Source organism: Anneissia japonica, unplaced genomic scaffold (assembly GCF_011630105.1).
Source record: "Anneissia japonica isolate Jap-2015-1 unplaced genomic scaffold, ASM1163010v1 scaffold5350_len443212_cov192, whole genome shotgun sequence".
Lineage (NCBI taxonomy): Eukaryota > Metazoa > Echinodermata > Crinoidea > Comatulida > Comatulidae > Anneissia > Anneissia japonica.
Genome location: NW_022717468.1, coordinates 108,202 through 128,038, shown reverse-complemented (window position 1 = coordinate 128,038; position 19,837 = coordinate 108,202). Strand labels below are relative to the sequence as shown.

At 34.7% G+C, this 19,837-nt stretch overlaps 1 protein-coding gene across 2 annotated transcripts in view; it reads right to left on the bottom strand.

The window, feature by feature from the left end:
• The window catches only part of LOC117110323, a 115,472-nt gene that overhangs the window by 86,600 nt on the left and 9,035 nt on the right, over positions 1–19,837 (bottom strand). For both annotated transcript variants that reach the window (XM_033252992.1, XM_033252994.1), the window contains exons 3-7: positions 16,487–16,664; positions 9,246–9,410; positions 8,219–8,365; positions 6,021–6,086; positions 587–701 (exon numbers count right to left, since the gene is read on the bottom strand). In XM_033252992.1, the coding sequence (XP_033108883.1) occupies positions 587–701; positions 6,021–6,086; positions 8,219–8,365; positions 9,246–9,410; positions 16,487–16,664 (671 nt within the window). The remainder of the gene's footprint in view (positions 1–586; positions 702–6,020; positions 6,087–8,218; positions 8,366–9,245; positions 9,411–16,486; positions 16,665–19,837) is intronic.

Below are 19,837 nucleotides of genomic sequence, written 5' to 3'. Positions count from 1 at the left end.
TACAGTAATTTAATGAGGGAGATGATGCCAATGTATTGATATTTTCAAAATAAACACAATATTTAATGTTACCACTGAATAGTAATACATTTCAAATACAATTATATTAAGACATGATTCAGGTATAATATACTGATGCATAATTTTTTTTCAGAATTTCAATTTAATTAGTATAAAAATGGGTTTTTGGAGCTCACATAATTTTGTTACGGTACTTCATTTTTTCATCCCCTCCTAGTATTTATACCTATTGCACATTTTGGGCATCTTGATCATATATAATGTATTCCATCATATATAATGTGTTCATGGCCTTAGCCACCTATACATCATTTCTGTAATTAATTCATCCATCTTTTCATAACATTAGGCAGCAGAATCATAAACAACCAATCAAGAAGTTTGTTCTGAGACAAGACGCATTTCGTAAATGTCAAACCATAACAGTTATACCCTGGTTTTCATATCCGTTAGTATCATCAGTTTCCCAACAAACATCATTAAGCCTCTAGCAAAGGTATCACACTACTCTACTGAATTTTAATAAAAATGAGCAAAAAGAAAGACAAGTGTCAAAAGGTAATACCTTCAGGGTAGTGATGGAGTACATTTTGCAGGTCTGCTCTGTCAAGAACCATCAGATCGCAATGTGCCGCAGCTCGAATGCTGTGTGTCCGAGGCATGCTGAAGATCAGGTTCACCTTTGAAAATTGTAAATATGAAGATTTAATTATTGATGTAACTTTAATAATTAATCTAACAATAATGATGTACCATCAATCCATTTTAATTTCAATAATGACATACAGGTGTCCCTCCAATTAAAGACCACTTCTGGGACTGGGGTTTCCATGGTCCTTAGCAATTTTAATAATTAGAATAATAAAGATAATATAAATTTATTAAATTGGGACCAAAGAAAAGTGATCCTTTAATTGGAGGTGCTCTTTGATGGGTCGTTAATTTTATTGTCTTCAGTATATTTTTGTAAGTTGTACTTTAGTATTTTAAAATTTTAACCTGTTTTTATTATGTAAGTTTTTTATTTTAATATTGAAATGAAAATGTTCCCGCCAGAAATCTCCTTTTATGAACAACAAAGAAATCTTGAATTAAAGGGAGACCTGTAATTTATTTTTTTTTTTTTATCTAACTTTATTGTATGAAACACATTTGTCATAAATATATATTTTTTGATGGCCACCATGATCCACAATCAGCACTATATAAGTACAGTATTGTTTATATAATTAATATTTGTTCCTATTACTTTTATTCTATAACCAATGATGTGATATTCTAGCATATGACCATTACAATGTAGAGTAGATATTTGATAAAACTAGCATCTCACTTTAGTATAGCATAGTTTCAGTTCATGGAGCTCCTAACAGAAGATACTGGAATAAAATGCATACAGTATGTCATATGTCAGAGGCCACATTATTATTATATTTATACTAAATATGTTATTTATTTATTTACAACATATTTTACCAGGAATACATAGCATTAAATAGCATTAAGTAGCATTAAATCCAATATAGTATTTGAGTTTTATGCACTGTTTTTCAAATGGACTCGGTTACTATGTAAAGATATTGCAAAGATTGTAGGATTATTAAACTATAATCTATATTGCAATTTAAAATTGTTAATACTTGGGGCATTTTGTAATTCAAGGAGAGTCAGTCCCAGCATCTGGCACCTGCACCCTTAAACGACATGCACATTTTTTTCAGGTTTTATTGGTTCCATAACAACATTTAATGTATTTGCAGCAAGAATAGAGAAGACATGGTTGTCGCCAATGTCAGAATCTGATATGAAACCTAGTTAGATAGAATGTATTTGTATTGCAGGTGTTATGATGGTACATATGGTATATGTACCATCAACATTTTAAGAATTTAATTTAAATCACAAGAGAGCCCACTAGTAGACTAGTAGGCATAATATAAGAAACTGTGGATGGTCATCATGTGAGTCAGATAAGACGAGTTAATTTTTTTTTTTTATTATTATTTTATTTCTTTGGTATAAAATACTCAAAATGCAACAAAAGATGAAATACTTTTGAGTTTATAATAGGAAAAAATATAAATACAAAAAAAACATCAAACCACACACAAAATAAACACCAAACTTTAGGCCTATAAATTCAATTCAATCTATATACATTAATTAATAATTATAAATCTATATACATGATTAAAATAACATAATGTAGTTTCAGTTTAAGTTAAGTAATGAAACAAAAATATTTATGTTCTATTCTTCAATGTACAATTATAAGATAATTTTGTTACATGCATTTGAATGGTTACATAAAGTGTACATCTGGGGCTCTCAAAAAAATTTTTAATTAGCAGTGAGTCAATTAAACTTGTGGGCAAGGATGCTGTTTACACTCACACCTTAATGCCACTATGGTTGGGCCTGTGCGGAGCAATTTCTATTTATAACATCTCTATATGGTTGGTAATGGTACTTTCCAATCATGCTTTCATGTTCAAAACAAGTCTTAACTACTCTAAATGTTGTGTTGAAAATGTGTTCACAATATCAATAAATGATGAAGTCAAGTACAGTAAACTTCGCTTAAGTCATCAACCCAATTCACATTAAAACAAAAACATATCATTTCAAATGTGATCTTTCAAAATCTATGTCTCTAGTCTAGACATGAGACAGAATAATGCAATAACACATTCATTTTTAACAAGAATAGATTAAAAAGGGTTACTTAAAGAAAACTACTTTGACCTTTCATTTAATAAATAGATAATTTTTGTTTTAAGTTTATGAATTCAATTTCAACTGAATATAGACTAATTAAGATTTTGTTTAATTAATAATTAATAATAAATTAATAATAATAATAATTAATAATTAAGATTTTGTTTTAAGATTTTTAATTAAGATTTTGTTTAATACTCATTATATTAAAGTATTACAAGAAATATACAGAAATGCTAAAGCAAGGGTACACATGGAAAAACAAGAATAAAAAATAGTCGACATCAGAAGAGGTGTCAGACAAGGTGATTCCCTAAGCCCAAAGATTTTCACAGCAGCGCTTCAAAGTGTGATAGAAGCAGCAGACCTTAATGAAGGAATAAATATAGATGGGGATACACTTACTGAACTGCAGTTTGCGGATGACATTGTACTGGTGACGAGTTCAGTATCATCAATGTAAAAACAACTAAACAAATTAGATAAAGAAAGCAAGAAAGTAGGCCTTACACTATACAGAGGCAAAACAAAGTACATGACAAATTTCAACACAAATGCAGTATTGAAACTAGGAAATGATGTCATAGAGAGAGTAAACAATACAAGTATTTGGGTCAAACAACAAGTATGGAGAATGCTGACAGAAAGATAAAGGAAAGAATAAAATTGGGTTGGATGGCATTCGGTAAACACAAAGAGGTTCTTCAAAATCGTAAAATCCAAATGTGTTTAAGAAGGAAGGTATTCAATCAGTGTGTGATACCGGTTATGACATATGGTTCAGAGACCTGGCACCTCACAAAGAAAATCACGGTAAAGTTAATGGTAACACAACAAGACATGGAGAGACACATGCTACACATAAGGATTATAGATAGAATACCATGTACAGCAATAAGATGGAGAACAGGTGGGAATAATGTCATGTCAGAAGTGGCCAAATGGAAATGGAGATGGGTAGGTCATGTGATCAGAACCACAGATAATAGATGGACAAGAAAAATAACAGAATGGATACAATGAGAAAGTAAAAGAAAAAGAGGAAGACAGAAACAGAGATGGAGAGATGACTTGACAAAACACAGGAAATATTGGTTTAAAGAAACTTCAGACAGAAAGAGGTGGAAGAATTTAGAGGAGGGATATGTTCAACAGTGCACTGAGGAACCCTGAACAGCAGCAACAGCAAGATCTCGTTCAATACATCACATATTATTTTTCAACTACATAGGATTTCTAGGTTGGCAATTATTCTGATTTTAGAATATTTCTGTGAACTCTTCCCTGAATCATCTTGTATTATTACTCGACAACCTCCAACAAGTTCTAATTTAGACACTAAATTTTATGAAAACATTAGTTTTACATAATACTTTGAAGGTACTTTTCATGAACTTGACCTCTGGCCCTTTCAACTCGAAATTGAATCCTCTCCAACTCAAAATTGAATCCCCTCTTCCATAGACCATGTACCACATTTTATAACAGGGTGCTTTCGTTTGAGATTGTAGAACGAGAACGTAAACAAATTCACATTCTACATTCTACTGTAAATCGATTTTGATATTTCAAGACGCATATACAAAGATGTCACGAACACAAGGAATAATGTACGCAGGGGTGGCGCCAGTAATCTGTAAACAAGGGGTCATCCAGAGGTCCCTATTTTTATAAAAAATCTCATTTGGGAGGGGGACACCCATTCCCAAACCCTCCCCTACTCAGTCATACAAGCTCAAGCCTCCCTGTCGGATAGCTTACCACTCCCCCCAACCCCCCAGAAAATGTATCCTAGGAGCCGCAACTGGATGTACATTCTACGCCATCTCAAATCAAAAGCTCCTAATGATTACTTTTCGACTTTATGCATGGCCGGTGGAACTGTGCCGGGCCCCTACTTTTTGGCAGAAAATATATAATGTCTATGCAGACTTTTTTTATGATCGGAAAGAAATGCTAGTGAGCCCCCCTTCCCCCTACATTGAAAAAAGTTCCGCCAGCCCTGTTACGTGACACTGACCTTTAACCTTTCACAGAAATTGTATAATACCACCCTGACACTTGCACAATTTTTGTCCCCACAATGCCGCGCAATGTGTTGTGGCAAGGCATGCCATTTAGGCGGTACGCAGCGGAGCGTGAAGCCTTGTTTGATGCCTGTTTATACACTGTACACACATACGTTATGCACTGTCTATGCAATACGTGGCCAAAAATGGGCTGAATTGGCACGCATCGCACTACTTTATAGGCTAAGTATTGTTCGCGCATTGTTCCAGTTTACCGTAAGATATTGTCCCATAATGTCTTGCAGTGTTATGCACGACACGAAGAAGAGCAGGAGAAAAAGCAGCAAGAGCATTGAAATGCATATCGGCAGTGTTCATGCATGGTTCACACATGTGTCACGCACATTGCAGGAACATTCACCCTTCACATTCTCCTCAAGCTCGTTCCCGAAGACTTCAATCATTGACATGCTGAAGTGCGCGCCATTGGGGGAACGAAAATCACGCAAGTGTCAGGGTGACATTACTTTTTGCATAATCCTGCTAATAAACAAAAATAGACTAAGAGCAAATAGAAAAATTTATTAGATTATCACTCCCGCCCGCATCAAAAATTTTGGAAATATTGATGCGGGAATAATTTTATATTTTTTGATTAATTTTTTTTTTTTTTTTGTCGCATCATGTATTTTAACTGCATAAATTCAACTTTGTAAAACAGAAATGCTCACAAAATATAAAGGAATTGGCTCTGAATTCGACAGACTCGTTACATCATGCATTACAAGTGGGCGGTCTTCCTTGTGATGGGTGTGTTTGGTTGAATTGGTTGTTGTTGGGCAAAAACTAACCTACGACATGGTCTTGCCTAACAAACAAACCAAAAGACAACCTCCATTTGCAATAACCCCTCACTCTTTATTGTTATATTCTATTCTTCCAAGTTTGAAAAAAAATACTTGCCAATCTCCAGTTCAGTTATAGTATAGTTCAGTACCCACACTCAAATAAGTAAGTAAGTAAGTAGTATATAAATAAATATAATACTAACACCAAACTTCACCATCACCCAATGACAACATCGCAACCAATAGACCTCTATTTGAAGTAGACTTGCCCTTAAATCTACGATGTACGTTGCCTACAGGCAAGCTAGTAACAGGTGAGGTGTGTGTGTGTGATCATCATAACCTGTTTGAGATAGAGTGTGTGTGTAGTCCTATAAGAGGGTGTTTGTTTCCCTGAATAGTTTGCATTCACACGTTTACATACCTCCCCAAACAGTCTGCCATGGCGGAGTTGAGTTATACTCGTTTCATCATCATCTGGCGAAAGAACCTGAAATTATATAATAGCTGACATAAGCAGTGACATGTGCATATAATATCCATGGTAGCTCAGTATCAGAAAGGTCAGGCTACAGGAAGTGGCTTCACATGCTTCTCCCCCATACTGTACTACAGTAGTTAGCCAAGTTGATTTAATGAAAAATAAAATGAACATATAATTATTTATTTATTAAATTACTTAATTTATCATTTAATAATATTCTGTTAATTGGTTATTTTTTATATTATTTCCACATTCATCATCATCACCATCATCATTAATAGGGCCTACCATCCTTATTTTAATTTTATTCACCCTTCATTTCAGTTACGATCATTGACCACCGATCTACGACCATTGATCTACGATCATCGACCATAGGCCATTAATTGTCGACCATCGGTCAACGACCATCCATCAACGATCATCGACCACCAATAAACGATCATCGACCACCGAGCTACGACTACTACTGATCAGCAAACATCGATCATCGACCATAGGCCATTAATCGTCGACCATATCAACAAGCATCGACCATCTATCAAAGATAATCAACCATCAACATAGGATCATCGATAAAAGATGATCAACCATCGGTCATCAGTCAACGACCATTGATCGATAGAGGATCATCAATGGCCTGATTGACCTAATACGTCTCGGGGCCCGCCTAGCGTCGGTGGAGTCTGGGGAGGATCCAGAATTTTTTTAACGGGAGGGCACAACATATTCAGAATAGATAAGTGAGAGCGCTAATTTCAATATATGCCTTGAAATTTTAAAATTTAGTGGCAAAACAGGGGGGAGCATATTTCCCCGTTCCCCCTATTGGATCCGCCCCTGGAGTCCAGGGAAAACGCCACGATGGGGTCCGGGGTTTCGCCGAATTCTAGTGGTTTGGATGTCAAATTTAATAGATTCCAAAAGATGCAAATAGTTTTTATATTTAATATTTTCTAGGGTAAACACCATAGACCTACTATTTCGTTTATAATAACAATCTTAGGCCTCTATGAATACATAATTTCATGATACGACAGGAACGTCATTCAACTCTATTTACAATTATTTCACATAAAACATAATGTTTATGCCTACGTCAGAAAATAGGTGTTCTGGTGAATGGCAGCAGCCATGGATTGTTCCTCTGAACTGTACCATGACGCCCCGGTGTGTTACTTTGACGTGCAAAACCTAATTTTCCCACACAGTGAAATTGAGTACCGACTAGGATTACACAGAGATCATTTCGAAACGACTTAACTTTGCATCAGTTTTCACCAGAATTTTATTCACCAGTCTGTATGGCAGCATTCAAAAAGGAAAGTTGGTTCATACTCCCAAATTTACATATGATTATTACAGTAACTCAATTTTGCTTCCAGCCAGTCAGGCTGACTGCAAAATTATTGGGTTACTGCATGTGCCCTGCTTATCGTGTTTGAGGTTACTGGATCGATAAATTGGCAGAATATACATTGCCGATGTTTCGGAACACAGCATCCAGACTCTGTCTGAAACATTATGCTTAGGCCTCTATCTCAGGCTACCGTTTAATTTCATTTACTGTCTGAAACATTATGCTTAGGCCTCTATCTCAGGCTACCGTTTAATTTCATTTCATTCCTAGTATTAGGCCTAATGTTATTGTTGCTCAAATTAATAAATAAAATTAGTCTAGGACTGTCCATGTGTCGCTGAAGTTAATGGAGACGCAAAAACCCTGCTACACCAAAATAAATATCGGACTACTATGTGCATATTATCCAGAAAAAAAATTCTAAAACTACAGTAAAAAAAAAATATGTAGGCCTCTGCTATCGTAGATATTGACTATTCCTGGCATGCCTCATTAAGGTATTACACAGGCCTATTGCATTATACATTTTTTTTTAATTTTTTTTTTATTTTGGCTTTCATTTTTCTCTTTTTAATAATGTGTTGTTCACTTGCGATATCATAAATCATAGTTCATACAATTTGAATTACCCATTTTATCATGTACTGCGTCATAAAAATAGTCACTGTCATTGTATTTTATAAAAACGTAGACTAAAAATGTATTTAATATCGTTTCTACAACATAAATTGAGTAGGACCCTATGTACATTTCATAAACTGAATAAGAAATAAAATACCTCTGCTTCTCCACGGTGTATAAAGAACATGGTGTGACATATCTCATTTCGAACAGCTATAATTTGCTTTGGCAGGTACAGTGACGGTTTTATTTCCAATGAGAGCATTCTGAGAAATCCTTCACTCAAGTTCTTGAACATTGGAGCCTAAAAAATGGGAAACAAAAAACACAAAATTAGCCTACAATTTTAAACTGGTCGAAACTGCCTTTGGCAAGACGTGTGTGTTTTTCTTTTTCAGTAGGCCTAAGAAAAAAAAAACGTCTCTGTACGAACAGAACAGCCAAATGAGTACTATTATTTTTTTTAATTTTGGTGAACTAGACTCTAGACAAATACAAACCGGTACTAGGCCTATGAATCGAGTTGTTTTACCTATAATCTGGAAAAAAAAAAAAAAAAAAAAAAAAATTTAATGGATAAACCAGGGAGCAGTCATTTTACAATAATAATAATAATAAATAATAATAATAATAATAATAATAATAATAATAATATTAATCATAATAATAATAATAATAGTAATAATAAGTCATCTTATATAGCGCATGTAACCAAGCTCTCAATGCGCTGACTATGACTGGATAAACAAACAAAAACGATTATGGAACTTTTGAATGCAATTTTGTGACGTAGACGGTCTATTGCTATGTAGAAAAATTAAGGCAGCTTTTACTAGTAAAAGAAGAAGATAAAATTGGGTTTATATATTAGTAATTTATCATATTACTCTATAAGATGTGCAGTACAATTTACATACCAATTAAAATTAAAAGTAAAGTAAAGTACAGTATTTATTGAGGCGATAACAACTCCGAAAAGAGACAGACGAATAACTATTTTAGCATTTTAAAATAATATTATGTACTAAAGACATATTTTATTCGCCCATTATAATGCAACGTTTATAATGCCTGACCTACTCCTTACAAAAATATATCTCGGAGAGTTGAAACATAATAATAATGCTGCATATCTTGACACCGCCACATATATTACCGTAATATAAAATACACTTGCTACCCACCTTGTCAAGAATATATTTATTGGCACTGAGAGACACTTCTGCATGAAATGTTAGAGGAAGCTTATTGAACATACTGTCGTCAGTTACACCTTTTTTCCGAACCCATAGATATTCATAGTAGCCAACGACTAGGCAGTACATTTCATCTTTTACGCGCAGATCTCTCTGTGGATAAAACATAATACAGTAATAAATAACAACCAAAAGTAGCTGACAAAATGTGGTTGTGCGAGTGTGAGCGGGGGAGGTGGTATCGCGGAAATTTCTCGTAAAATTTGACTATTCCTCAGTGTGTCATCAGGCAAAGCTTTGGTGACACATACTTATATTGCTAGGCCTTTTTAAGCTAATCATTTTTTTTTATTTTACAAGAGACTTTACTTTTGCTTTGATTCTTTAAAAAAAACGGTCTTGTATTAGTTAAAATCTCAATTCCTGGTAACATAACATATGTGTTCGATGTAATTGATCATATGAACAAATGATTGAATTGAACAAATGATTGAATTGAACAAATTATTGAATTCGATAATATGAACAAATGCATAACACAATCATACACTAAATCTCCCTGACGATGTTTTAAAGCGTGTTCGTGATACAAGATCCAAGCAGAGTTTCAGTGGTAAGATTCAACGAAGGATGATCTTTAAACCGAACTTCTGTGGTAACTTGGGATAATATAGTTAACCTCTCTAGAAAATTGCGTGAATTATAATTTACTTATTGTTATTTTGGGTCGTAAAGTACCGATATTTGTTGACGCCAAAGCCTTAAGACCAAATTATGCATAATTCATTAGAAAATGTTAGTCTAAGACATATCTGCCTGGCTTGAATCTGTGGTATACAAACAGGCTTCCGTGGTCTGACGGTATGACATGACTGTCGTACTGAAGTCACAGGTTATTTTAAATTTATGCCGGACTAAATATAAGAAACTTTTCGTTGAAGGGCTATGCTCAATATAATCATAAAATCATTTAGTTTGAATGCCAGAAAACAGGCCACTTAAAGCTTTTTATGGGGAACTTTCCAATGGCACAATAATGGTTTGAAGACCGCTATTCCCTATAAAGATACCAACAAGACCTCAAATAACCATTTGCGAAAGAAACCTTCGAAAAGACTTACGGTATTTTACCCGTTTCAATATAATTATTAGTCAGATCTAAAATACTTCAACGATACTAATAACCTCATTCTAGTTTCTTCATAAATGTTGTTATTAAATTCTTTAAAAAAAGAAATTACATTTAAAAATTTGCAACTATTCATATTTTTCAGGGGCGGATTTATGGGTGGGGGGGGGGCGGACCGCCGTTGGAAAGGGAAAAAAAATAGAAAGAAAGAAAAAGAAAAAAATGATCGCCCAAAACGCCTCAGTGTAATAATGTAGTTGAGTATAATCCATCGTTACGGACGGACACTTTTCCAAAACTTTCAATTTTAATTCTCCAAAAATATTTAATGCCACTCTTAGCTGGTTCCTTATATGTTTATATGCAAGAATAGTATACACTCTATCTTAAATAAAAAATAAAAAAAATTGTGCGGATTGATATTGTCACTAAAAATAGAACAGCGTTGTGTGTGATTATGTGAGCGTTACGGACGGACAAGATAGAATTGGCAGTTTTTAATTTTTACAACTTAGCAGAAATGTCTATCTGACAAACATCCTAATGATGAATATCATTGCTAATATTAGATTATTAAAATGATAATTGACTTTTCTTAAATTTAGGGTTATAGCAGCCTCAATGATGTTTGTAAAATATTTTTAGGTTCAAGCAATTGTAAGTACAGTACAATTAGTAGCTTTAATTAAAATTTTATGTTAACAACTATTGTACTACACATCTACAGCATCTATAAATGCTAAAGGAGTTCAATATGAATGGTAAAAATGTTGTAAATTTGAAGCATGAAGGAACATTATGCCTAAGTGCGTTACAAACGGACATTTACACATGCGGTTATATTACTAAATGAATATTTCCACCAATTTACTGATAGATTTTATGAGAAAATATTAGCCAAACATAAACATCTTAAGTAGAATTCATTTCAACCTTGTTTAACATAAAATAACCAATTAAAATGTATTTTATGTGGCATGTCTGTCCGTAACATGTCCGTCCGTAACAACATTTGTTACGGACGGACACATTTTTAAATAAATCTGTAATTAAATTTTGAAAGTCAACAAAAATTTTTATTAATTCATTTTGTAATTATCAAAGTAGTAGAGATAGGTTAATATGTTTTAATTGTAATCTATTGTATAGAAGCATGAAAACACATTTAAGTTAATTTCGTTACGGACGGACGTCTGAATTTTGGACTGCAGCTAATTAGGTATTTTTACGAATGAATTTCCAGCAATATTTACTAATTTTTCATGTATATTCATTAAGACTTGTTTTTCCCTTACACTTACTAGCAATGAAAGTATCTGAAAGATTTTAAGGTTTTTTATACAAGATATAATCTGTTAAAATGTCCGTCCGTAGCATTCATATTATAGACCCCTATATGAAAGGTGGTATGATCCTAGAATGCGGAGTTAAAATTTCACGATTTTTGTTTTGTTCCAGTAACTACAGATACCAGCCATTCATATTATAACAATTTTATTAAGTTTAAATCAAAAATGATTTTTGACATTAAGGCAAAACCTAAATGGATTATAATCAGTTAGATTTATATAGCGCCTTATACAGAAGTCTGAAAGCGTTCAAAAAATGGTTCTCAATACCTAATAAACATATACATCCTTCAGTAATTATACACGCTACGTTTTCATGAGTAAAAACATTGTATCAAAACAATCTAATTTCTGTGTTTAAACTCATGTCCATCAACCAATGGAATTACCCAGATATATTGTTATGAATCATGATAAGTTCTCCACTCTCAAGTCACATCCGATTATTCTGTACACAACAGAAGATTAGGAGGTGCTATTGTGCTAATGTTTTTAAATTGCAGACATAATTAAGCATTTAATAATATTAAGTGCAATACGTAAATTGCATTAAAAAAAAGTCGACAATCGTGCATAATGTCAGATTTGCTTGCACTGAAAAAAAATAGGCATAGGTTTTGGCATAAATGATATTGATTACTAACATAATCCATTACTAATGACATTATTGAAATTCTGAGTGATATTTTAAATTTTTATGCAATTCTGAATAGACTCCGTCATGAGTTTGATGTTATTTGAATTAGGCCTACGCCTGTTGCATAATCTATATTATAATCACGCTTATTCAAAGCCTAAAATCACAATGCAAAACCTAGATCATCAATAAACGTCTGAGATTCGAAACCTACCGGTCTGGAAAACTGTAACAATTAACATAGATCATCAATGTCCCGATCTCCCGAAATGAATATCAATCCATATTTCAAATTAATTAAGGAAAAAATAATGACTTTTTCCATCGTTTTCCACTGGACTGGTAGCTTTCCCGACCACATGTTACTGTTGACGTACGTACTTCAGCATTAACTAGCCGTGTCTCAGTTGTTTTGGGGTTTTATATGGAACGCAAAAAGAAGCACACTCGGTTTTCAGACACTGTCGGTTAACAAACACAGTCGGTTTTCGGTTTCTTAGTTAGTTACAGTAAACAAAACTTGGCTTTAGCTGCCCCTGACAAAAATATGTTGTATTGTAGGCCTACCTATTGCAAATCATGTTAATTTTAAGTTCATTTTATCGAAACTAATCGCGACGTTTACATACCGAGCGAAGCGAGCGCACCCTCTCGTATTGACATAATTTAACTATTTCTTTTAAAACCTATTTGGTATTTACTGATATCTGAACAAATGTTTTGGAAGCATCAATCAAATTGTTCGAGTTTGAACATGGTCACACTGTCTGTTGTAGACAAATTGATCTTCAACTCAGGAGCGGATCCAGAGATGTCCAAAAAGAGGGGGGTGAAAGGGGGCTGAAAATGGGGCCGATTGAGATAACACCACCCTAGGGTGTGCTGGGCGCGAAAGCCTCCACGAAATTGTTGTTACTAGACGCTTGAAAATAACCTCTGAAGCGTTTTGATCGATCAATTTTTTCTTTTTCTTTCTTCAATTTTCCAATTTTCCAATTTTCAACGTCAAAATGTAGCGGAGGATTTAAGGATAAAGGTAGCCGCAATATAACAAACACATTTTGACAAAACCCATTTATAACCGAAGCCCTGGTACAGGTCGCCCTCTATATTAAAGACCCTTCCAAATAAAGACCACCTTTTATTTTACTGTGGCCCTGTATGACCACTTATCCTTCTAATTATTTTTCTATTTAAAGACCAAAGGTGAAAGACCATGAAAACCACGGTCTCCGCAAACGTGGTCTTTAATTAAAGGGAGACCTGCATTTTAATGAAATGCACAATAGCTGAATCACAGTATGAGGCAGATACATGAGAAACTTAGTAACACGTCCCCTAGATTACTCATCGATGTTAACGATTCCAGCTCAAAATCAACCTACACGACAATGTTTAAATCACGAGCCCAATGTCATTTATCATCTAAATTCCAACCCGTAGATTTTTGAATAGATTCCGCTTTAATTGACAATCCATTTAAGGTATTCGACGTAATTTTGTAAATCCACATAAATTGTGTGACCAGCAAATACATCATAGTCGTGGTATTAGGTATCTAGTAGTTGTAATACTCTATGTAAAGGTACAGTCACGATTACAATTCTACACTCTAAACGCAATAACAGTGTACAAATTTATGATCACTGTAGTGTTAAAAATAGCAGATACGTCTATTACGTGTTGGCCTATATGATATTTATATATCTATATTACATTGTAAACATTTCAATAGATAAGTACTGCAACAAATGATAAATGATGAAAGTGACTTTTCCTGTAGCTGTACGCAACTGATAGATTTACGTTAGCTGAATTATTGACAGGGAAATCATATGAAAAAAAAATAATGGGCTGACTCCTGTAATTAAAAAAAGGGGATTTTCATTCATATCATCTAATATTTATTTAACACTGACGTTAAGGTTTAGGAAACAGGGCTAAGTGTTAGGTTTAAGACGTTTGACCAGGGAGTTGTTATAGTGTTGACTAATCTAAGAATCGATGTTACAATCCCCAGCAGGTGTGAATACTTGTAATCAAGGGCACGGATATCTAACCGTTGTTTTCATCCACAATGGTGTACACTATGCGGTGTGCACAAAAATTCGAAACATTGTTAATATCACCGGATGATCGTCTTATCCAAAATGATGATTCAAAATGGTATTAGACCAAAAGACGACTGCAAACAGATACAATATCACTGGAAAAATATAGATGAGTATAATTATACAAATAATATATGTGGTGTGATGCCAAAAGCATTCAGAAAGCACTCATGCAAACATAATAATAAATGTACACGCGCAATTACGGATACGCTGGCGTAGCTGTATATCAATTTCTTTTCGTTGAATAAATAATAACTTTGTACGTGACTGCTGCTGATTGTCTTCGTAATTTTTTTTTTTATTCCAGTTCTTTTATTTGGTATTAGGTTAGAGGACCTTTTTGAAACAAGTTACAAGTTAAATTTATATCGATAAAGATATACGAGACTGTCTGAATCTGGATTCTTTATGAAACAGTCTTATATGTGAATATGTAATGAGTTGGTTATCGGTTTACGGGCGTACATTTACAAATGTATTCCTTTGCATTAAAAACTTTAACGACAGTAATACGAGACCGTATATTATTTGATAAGGGGTGACGTTCTACTTTTAGAAGGGAAACTTAAGATTCAGCACATTACAATTCGATTTTGGTAGATATTGTTTATATAATCGCTTCAAAACATATTAAAGGTATGGTAATTTAAAACTAAATTCCCATAGGCAAATATTTAATTGCGTACTTGCTTTAATTGCGTACTGTATGTTAATTATATAAATTTTTATCAGTGAATGCAATGCATTGATGATTTGGTAACAATTACTGTTCTAGGTTGGGTAGATTTTAGAAGGAATATCAACATTTCTTGAATGATTACAGAAGGAATATGCAAAATGAAATGACGATTCCGTTCCGTAAGCTTTTTTAAGGCTTCATAAATCCTGAAATCGTATTGAACCGATATGCACCGTGTCCGCGTTCTAGTTTCATAATCACGTGACCCGACTGCTCCTTACAACCTCTTTATTGTGCAAAGCATTGGCAATTCGTTACTTTATCGTTGACGCATTTTAAACATACATAGACACATACTGTAGGATAGTCATATACCGGTAAATGCCTTGTGTGGTCCAAATGCCCTGGTTCTACTAGTGGCTGTTCATTTGCGCTTACATTTTTAGCTTTCGCTTTTCAAATTTGTATTTCAATCAAAATCATTTCTCACAGCATTGTGCTTATCCAGGATTTTACCCTACATATTTTCACTGTTTAACTACTTAATCCTTTACGAGCCACTGGGCTCATAGGGCTGGAGCTTATCCCCAGTTTCTGTAGTGTGAAGCGGATGAGAGTTGTACTCCCCCTGGACGGGACACAAGTCAATCGCAGGTTAGTCCCCAGTAGTTTGCTGGTACTATTGATACAGCTGGGTGGACTGAAGCAATGTAGCTAAATAAAAGTGCCTTGCCCAAGGACACAAGCGAATCTGCACAGCGGAGACTCGAAACCCCGAACTTACGATTGAAAGCCCAAACCTCAACCGCTGCGCCAAACTGCTGCTTATTTTCACTGTAATTTATTATATAGAATTTATATAATTGATAGAAACAATGCGCAAATAAAGGAAAATTTGTTATTATTGTACCGTGCAGTCACAGTGTATAAAAAGGTACTTCCGGTGGCTTTCAAACCTGCAACCTGTCAGCAATAATATTTCGCTATCTATACCGGTTGTGCTTATCCACTTAAAATATTGCTTTTGCATTACTATCATATAATAACATATTAATAATAACAACTATTGTGAACAGAGAGAGAAAACATGTTGCCAAAACTTGTATTTCAACCCAAGTTTCCTGTTCATGCAAACTATGTGTATAATATTTCTATCCACACTGTCAAATTGTCTGTGACAAATAAATGTGATATGTAAATATTTGGGTGTAATATGGCATCATTATGCCCATATATGGGCACATCACACGAATTTGTCCCAGAGTGTGGACAGAGCATATGAATTAAATTATAGTAGGCTATTATATTGTGTTGCACGTACAAGATTTTCCTTGATGACGTTCAAGCGATGTGTGTATCTAGCACGTTGGGAGTCGAAGTTGGTCATCATCGAGGCCATGCCACCGAGGATCACACCGTAGAAAACGGCGATTCCCACTAGCATTGCCAGTATAGAATAAGCCTTCTCCTCCTGTGTGATGGCGCTGATATCACCATATCTGAAACAACATATAGAGTTAATAAATAAATATAAATTCTACGACAATAACAGGCTTATAGGCATCAATATTCAGATTTCGCAACATTAAAAACACGATAACGAAAACGAATACGTCATTATCATTATTGTCGTTCGTGCCTAAAACATTCTTGAATATGTAGGCTATGCAATAACATGAACATTAACATTTCAGTAACAGTAGCGACGTAACAGTACGGTGACAGAGTAAGAGTAATAATTAATAACAATAAAAATGACAATGACAATGACAATAAAAACAACAATAACTATTTTTATCCGTATCAGTAATCACCCTCATAATTAATCATGTTTTATCAATATTCTCGATGTGTTCTTAGTCACTTTCCATCCTTATCATTAGACATTAGTTCACTATTTTTCTTCATTCTGCAGGCGCTTTGTTTGATATTAATGAGATTCTCTTTACCCGAGTGTGAACTAGTATACAAATAAATGATGTAATTTGTACCTCCTTCCTTGCATAAGTAGTTCTTCTACCCGACCGGTGGACAATCGCGTGCTGGCGGGCGAGAACATAGTTTTCAAGTAGGCTACAGTACTGTATGCAGTTCATTCAATCAACCGGTTCGTCGACGTACTAACGACGGCAAATTTAAAGTACTTATGCAAAATACATGATTTCAATTTCTACAACACCGCTGGACTTTGAAAGTCAATGATGTAGCCTCTGGCCTAGAGCCTACAACATGTAGCCAATATATACGGTACTGAATACGGTATAACCGGCAAGTGAGTCGGAAATGCACGCTGATTATTTAAAACAACATAAAAGGCTAAGTTGTCAAACTACGAATATTTTGACTGTTATTCTATGTGTAAAATAATGCTTTCAGAATACCGCGTAAATGTAGTTATCGTCACTTTTATCAAGTGCGAGTTGTTCAGTTCAGTTTTCTTTATTCACAAATTTCATAAAATGCACTACAGGCCTACAGAAAAATTCAGAAACACAAGCACAAAAACTTAAACGAAGTCAGAGCAATACAAAACATCAAAATGCGAGAAATATAACTTCGCAACAAATAAAACTAACTGGTACACAGAAATTCAATTATATAATTCCACTGAGGGATGTTTAAAGTATCTGGAAAGTTATCCCTCATGTTAATTAGTTCTTTTATTTGCTCAGCAGTTTTAAGCATTTCCTCACTTTCGTTAATGATTTTGATCCAGACATCAGTTACCAAATTGGTATTCATATTGAAACAAGATGTCAACGTTCTAAAGTTCCCCCCACCCCCATAATTGAATACGATCCACACAGACCCATTTTAGTTATATATGTTGAACTTCCGAATTGAATGAAAGTAATACAACGTATAGCTAGCATTACTTGGATGTCAATATAGCCAGCAATATGAGGGAGTAAGGAGCAATGTGTTTGCCTAGGAATTCGCCACACTCTTCGAATAGCTATACTCCATGCCTTATAGATAGGTCTATTCTCAATTTTATCATCAAACAGTGTCTATAAAAAGCTGGTACAATAATTCCGAAAGGAGTACATTCCGAATTTAAAAGTTAACATACCTAAACTTATGTTTTTTCTGTTATTGTGTATGAATAGGTAACGGTGAGAAATTGTTGAGAGAACAGATTGAATATTATTATAATACCGCTCATAAACTATTTCCATAAAGTTAAGGTTGTAGATTACGCTTTGTATAATTTTCCGTTTTTCAATTTCTATACCATATCTGTTCTTCAATTCTTACTACACCTGATGAAGCCAGCATAGACTGCTGCGAATGCTTGTGTAATAAATAATTGAAGTTAGTCTATAAAATGCCACCGGTGTGTTTATTTCATATCTGTTCTGGAATAGGGGTCTATGTTAAGGGCGTCGATCCGTGGTTGAAAGTGTGGGGGCGGGGAAAAGAATTGCAAAATAAAGAAGTCTTGGGCCGTAGGCCACAACCTCGACTGGGAGCCGAAACAGAGGGGGCCCTGGGTGGAGGGGGCCCAGGGTGGGACTTTTACAGATGGAATGTGCCACCTCAGCCCCACCAAGTTTTGGGCACCTCTAGTTGGCCGGAAATGGCACTCTCAGACTTAAATTTGAATATAAATTTCTCTTTTGTCCACTTTTAAATTTTGGGGAAAAAAATAGGGAGGGTGGGCTGGCTGGACCTCCTTTAATCTGCCACTGAAATACTCGTCATAAACATTTTTCAATTTATCCTGGTAATCATAATCATGCCCGCTTATATATTTCGTGCAAACATTTATAAAAATAATGATTTATTATCTACTGATTACCTTCTGACGTATTCAAACCATGAACACAAATAAGATAAACTTAAAACAGTCACTCTATTTAGTCTCTTTGCAAGCACAGTACTTTTAAAATCAATCAAGAAGTTTTCCCTTTTCTTTTTTTGAATTTCACTTTTGTGCAAGTACCGATAGCAATGCGACTACACTATTGTGAGTGGAACGAAATACTACCGTTTAATTTACGATCAAATAGGACTAGGGCGATAGGAAGCACACATAACATTATTCAGCATTTATTTCACAAACAAACAAAGATGATACTTAATTTATCATTATCATGACGTCATGGCGAGATTGCGTCCACGTAACATCGGAGTTCGTAAACTTGTGGTATCACTATTTAAATAAGTCGAAGTAGATAGACCTATTCGCGTCAAAGGCTGTATAATTATTGTTTAATGCTATATAAAATTCAATTGACTAACTAGGCCTATATTTTTTTTTTAATTAGGAAAAACAGGAATCTATGTATGCAGATAATATTAAACATTTGTATATACGGGTATATATAATACCGTATACAAAAGGAATAAATCATTCATAGTAGAAACAGGGGTGGCGCCAGGACTCTCGCCGGGCCCCCCCCCGCCGGGGGGGGGGCGAGTCCCTGACGGGGGAGGGGCCCCGATGCCCCCGACGAGGGGTCAGATTTCCCCGACGAAAGCAAAGTAGGCGTGGTCGAGCATCGAAAGTGGTCCAGGAGGCGAAGCCCCCGAAAATTTTGACAATTTAGGGGTTTCAAAGGCTTGTTTAATCGATTTTAGAGTCTCCTATGTAGAAAATACATATGATTTTTTTTTTCTCCCCGACGAATTGTGCTTTTTCTCCCCGACGGGGGGGGGGGGGGATTGG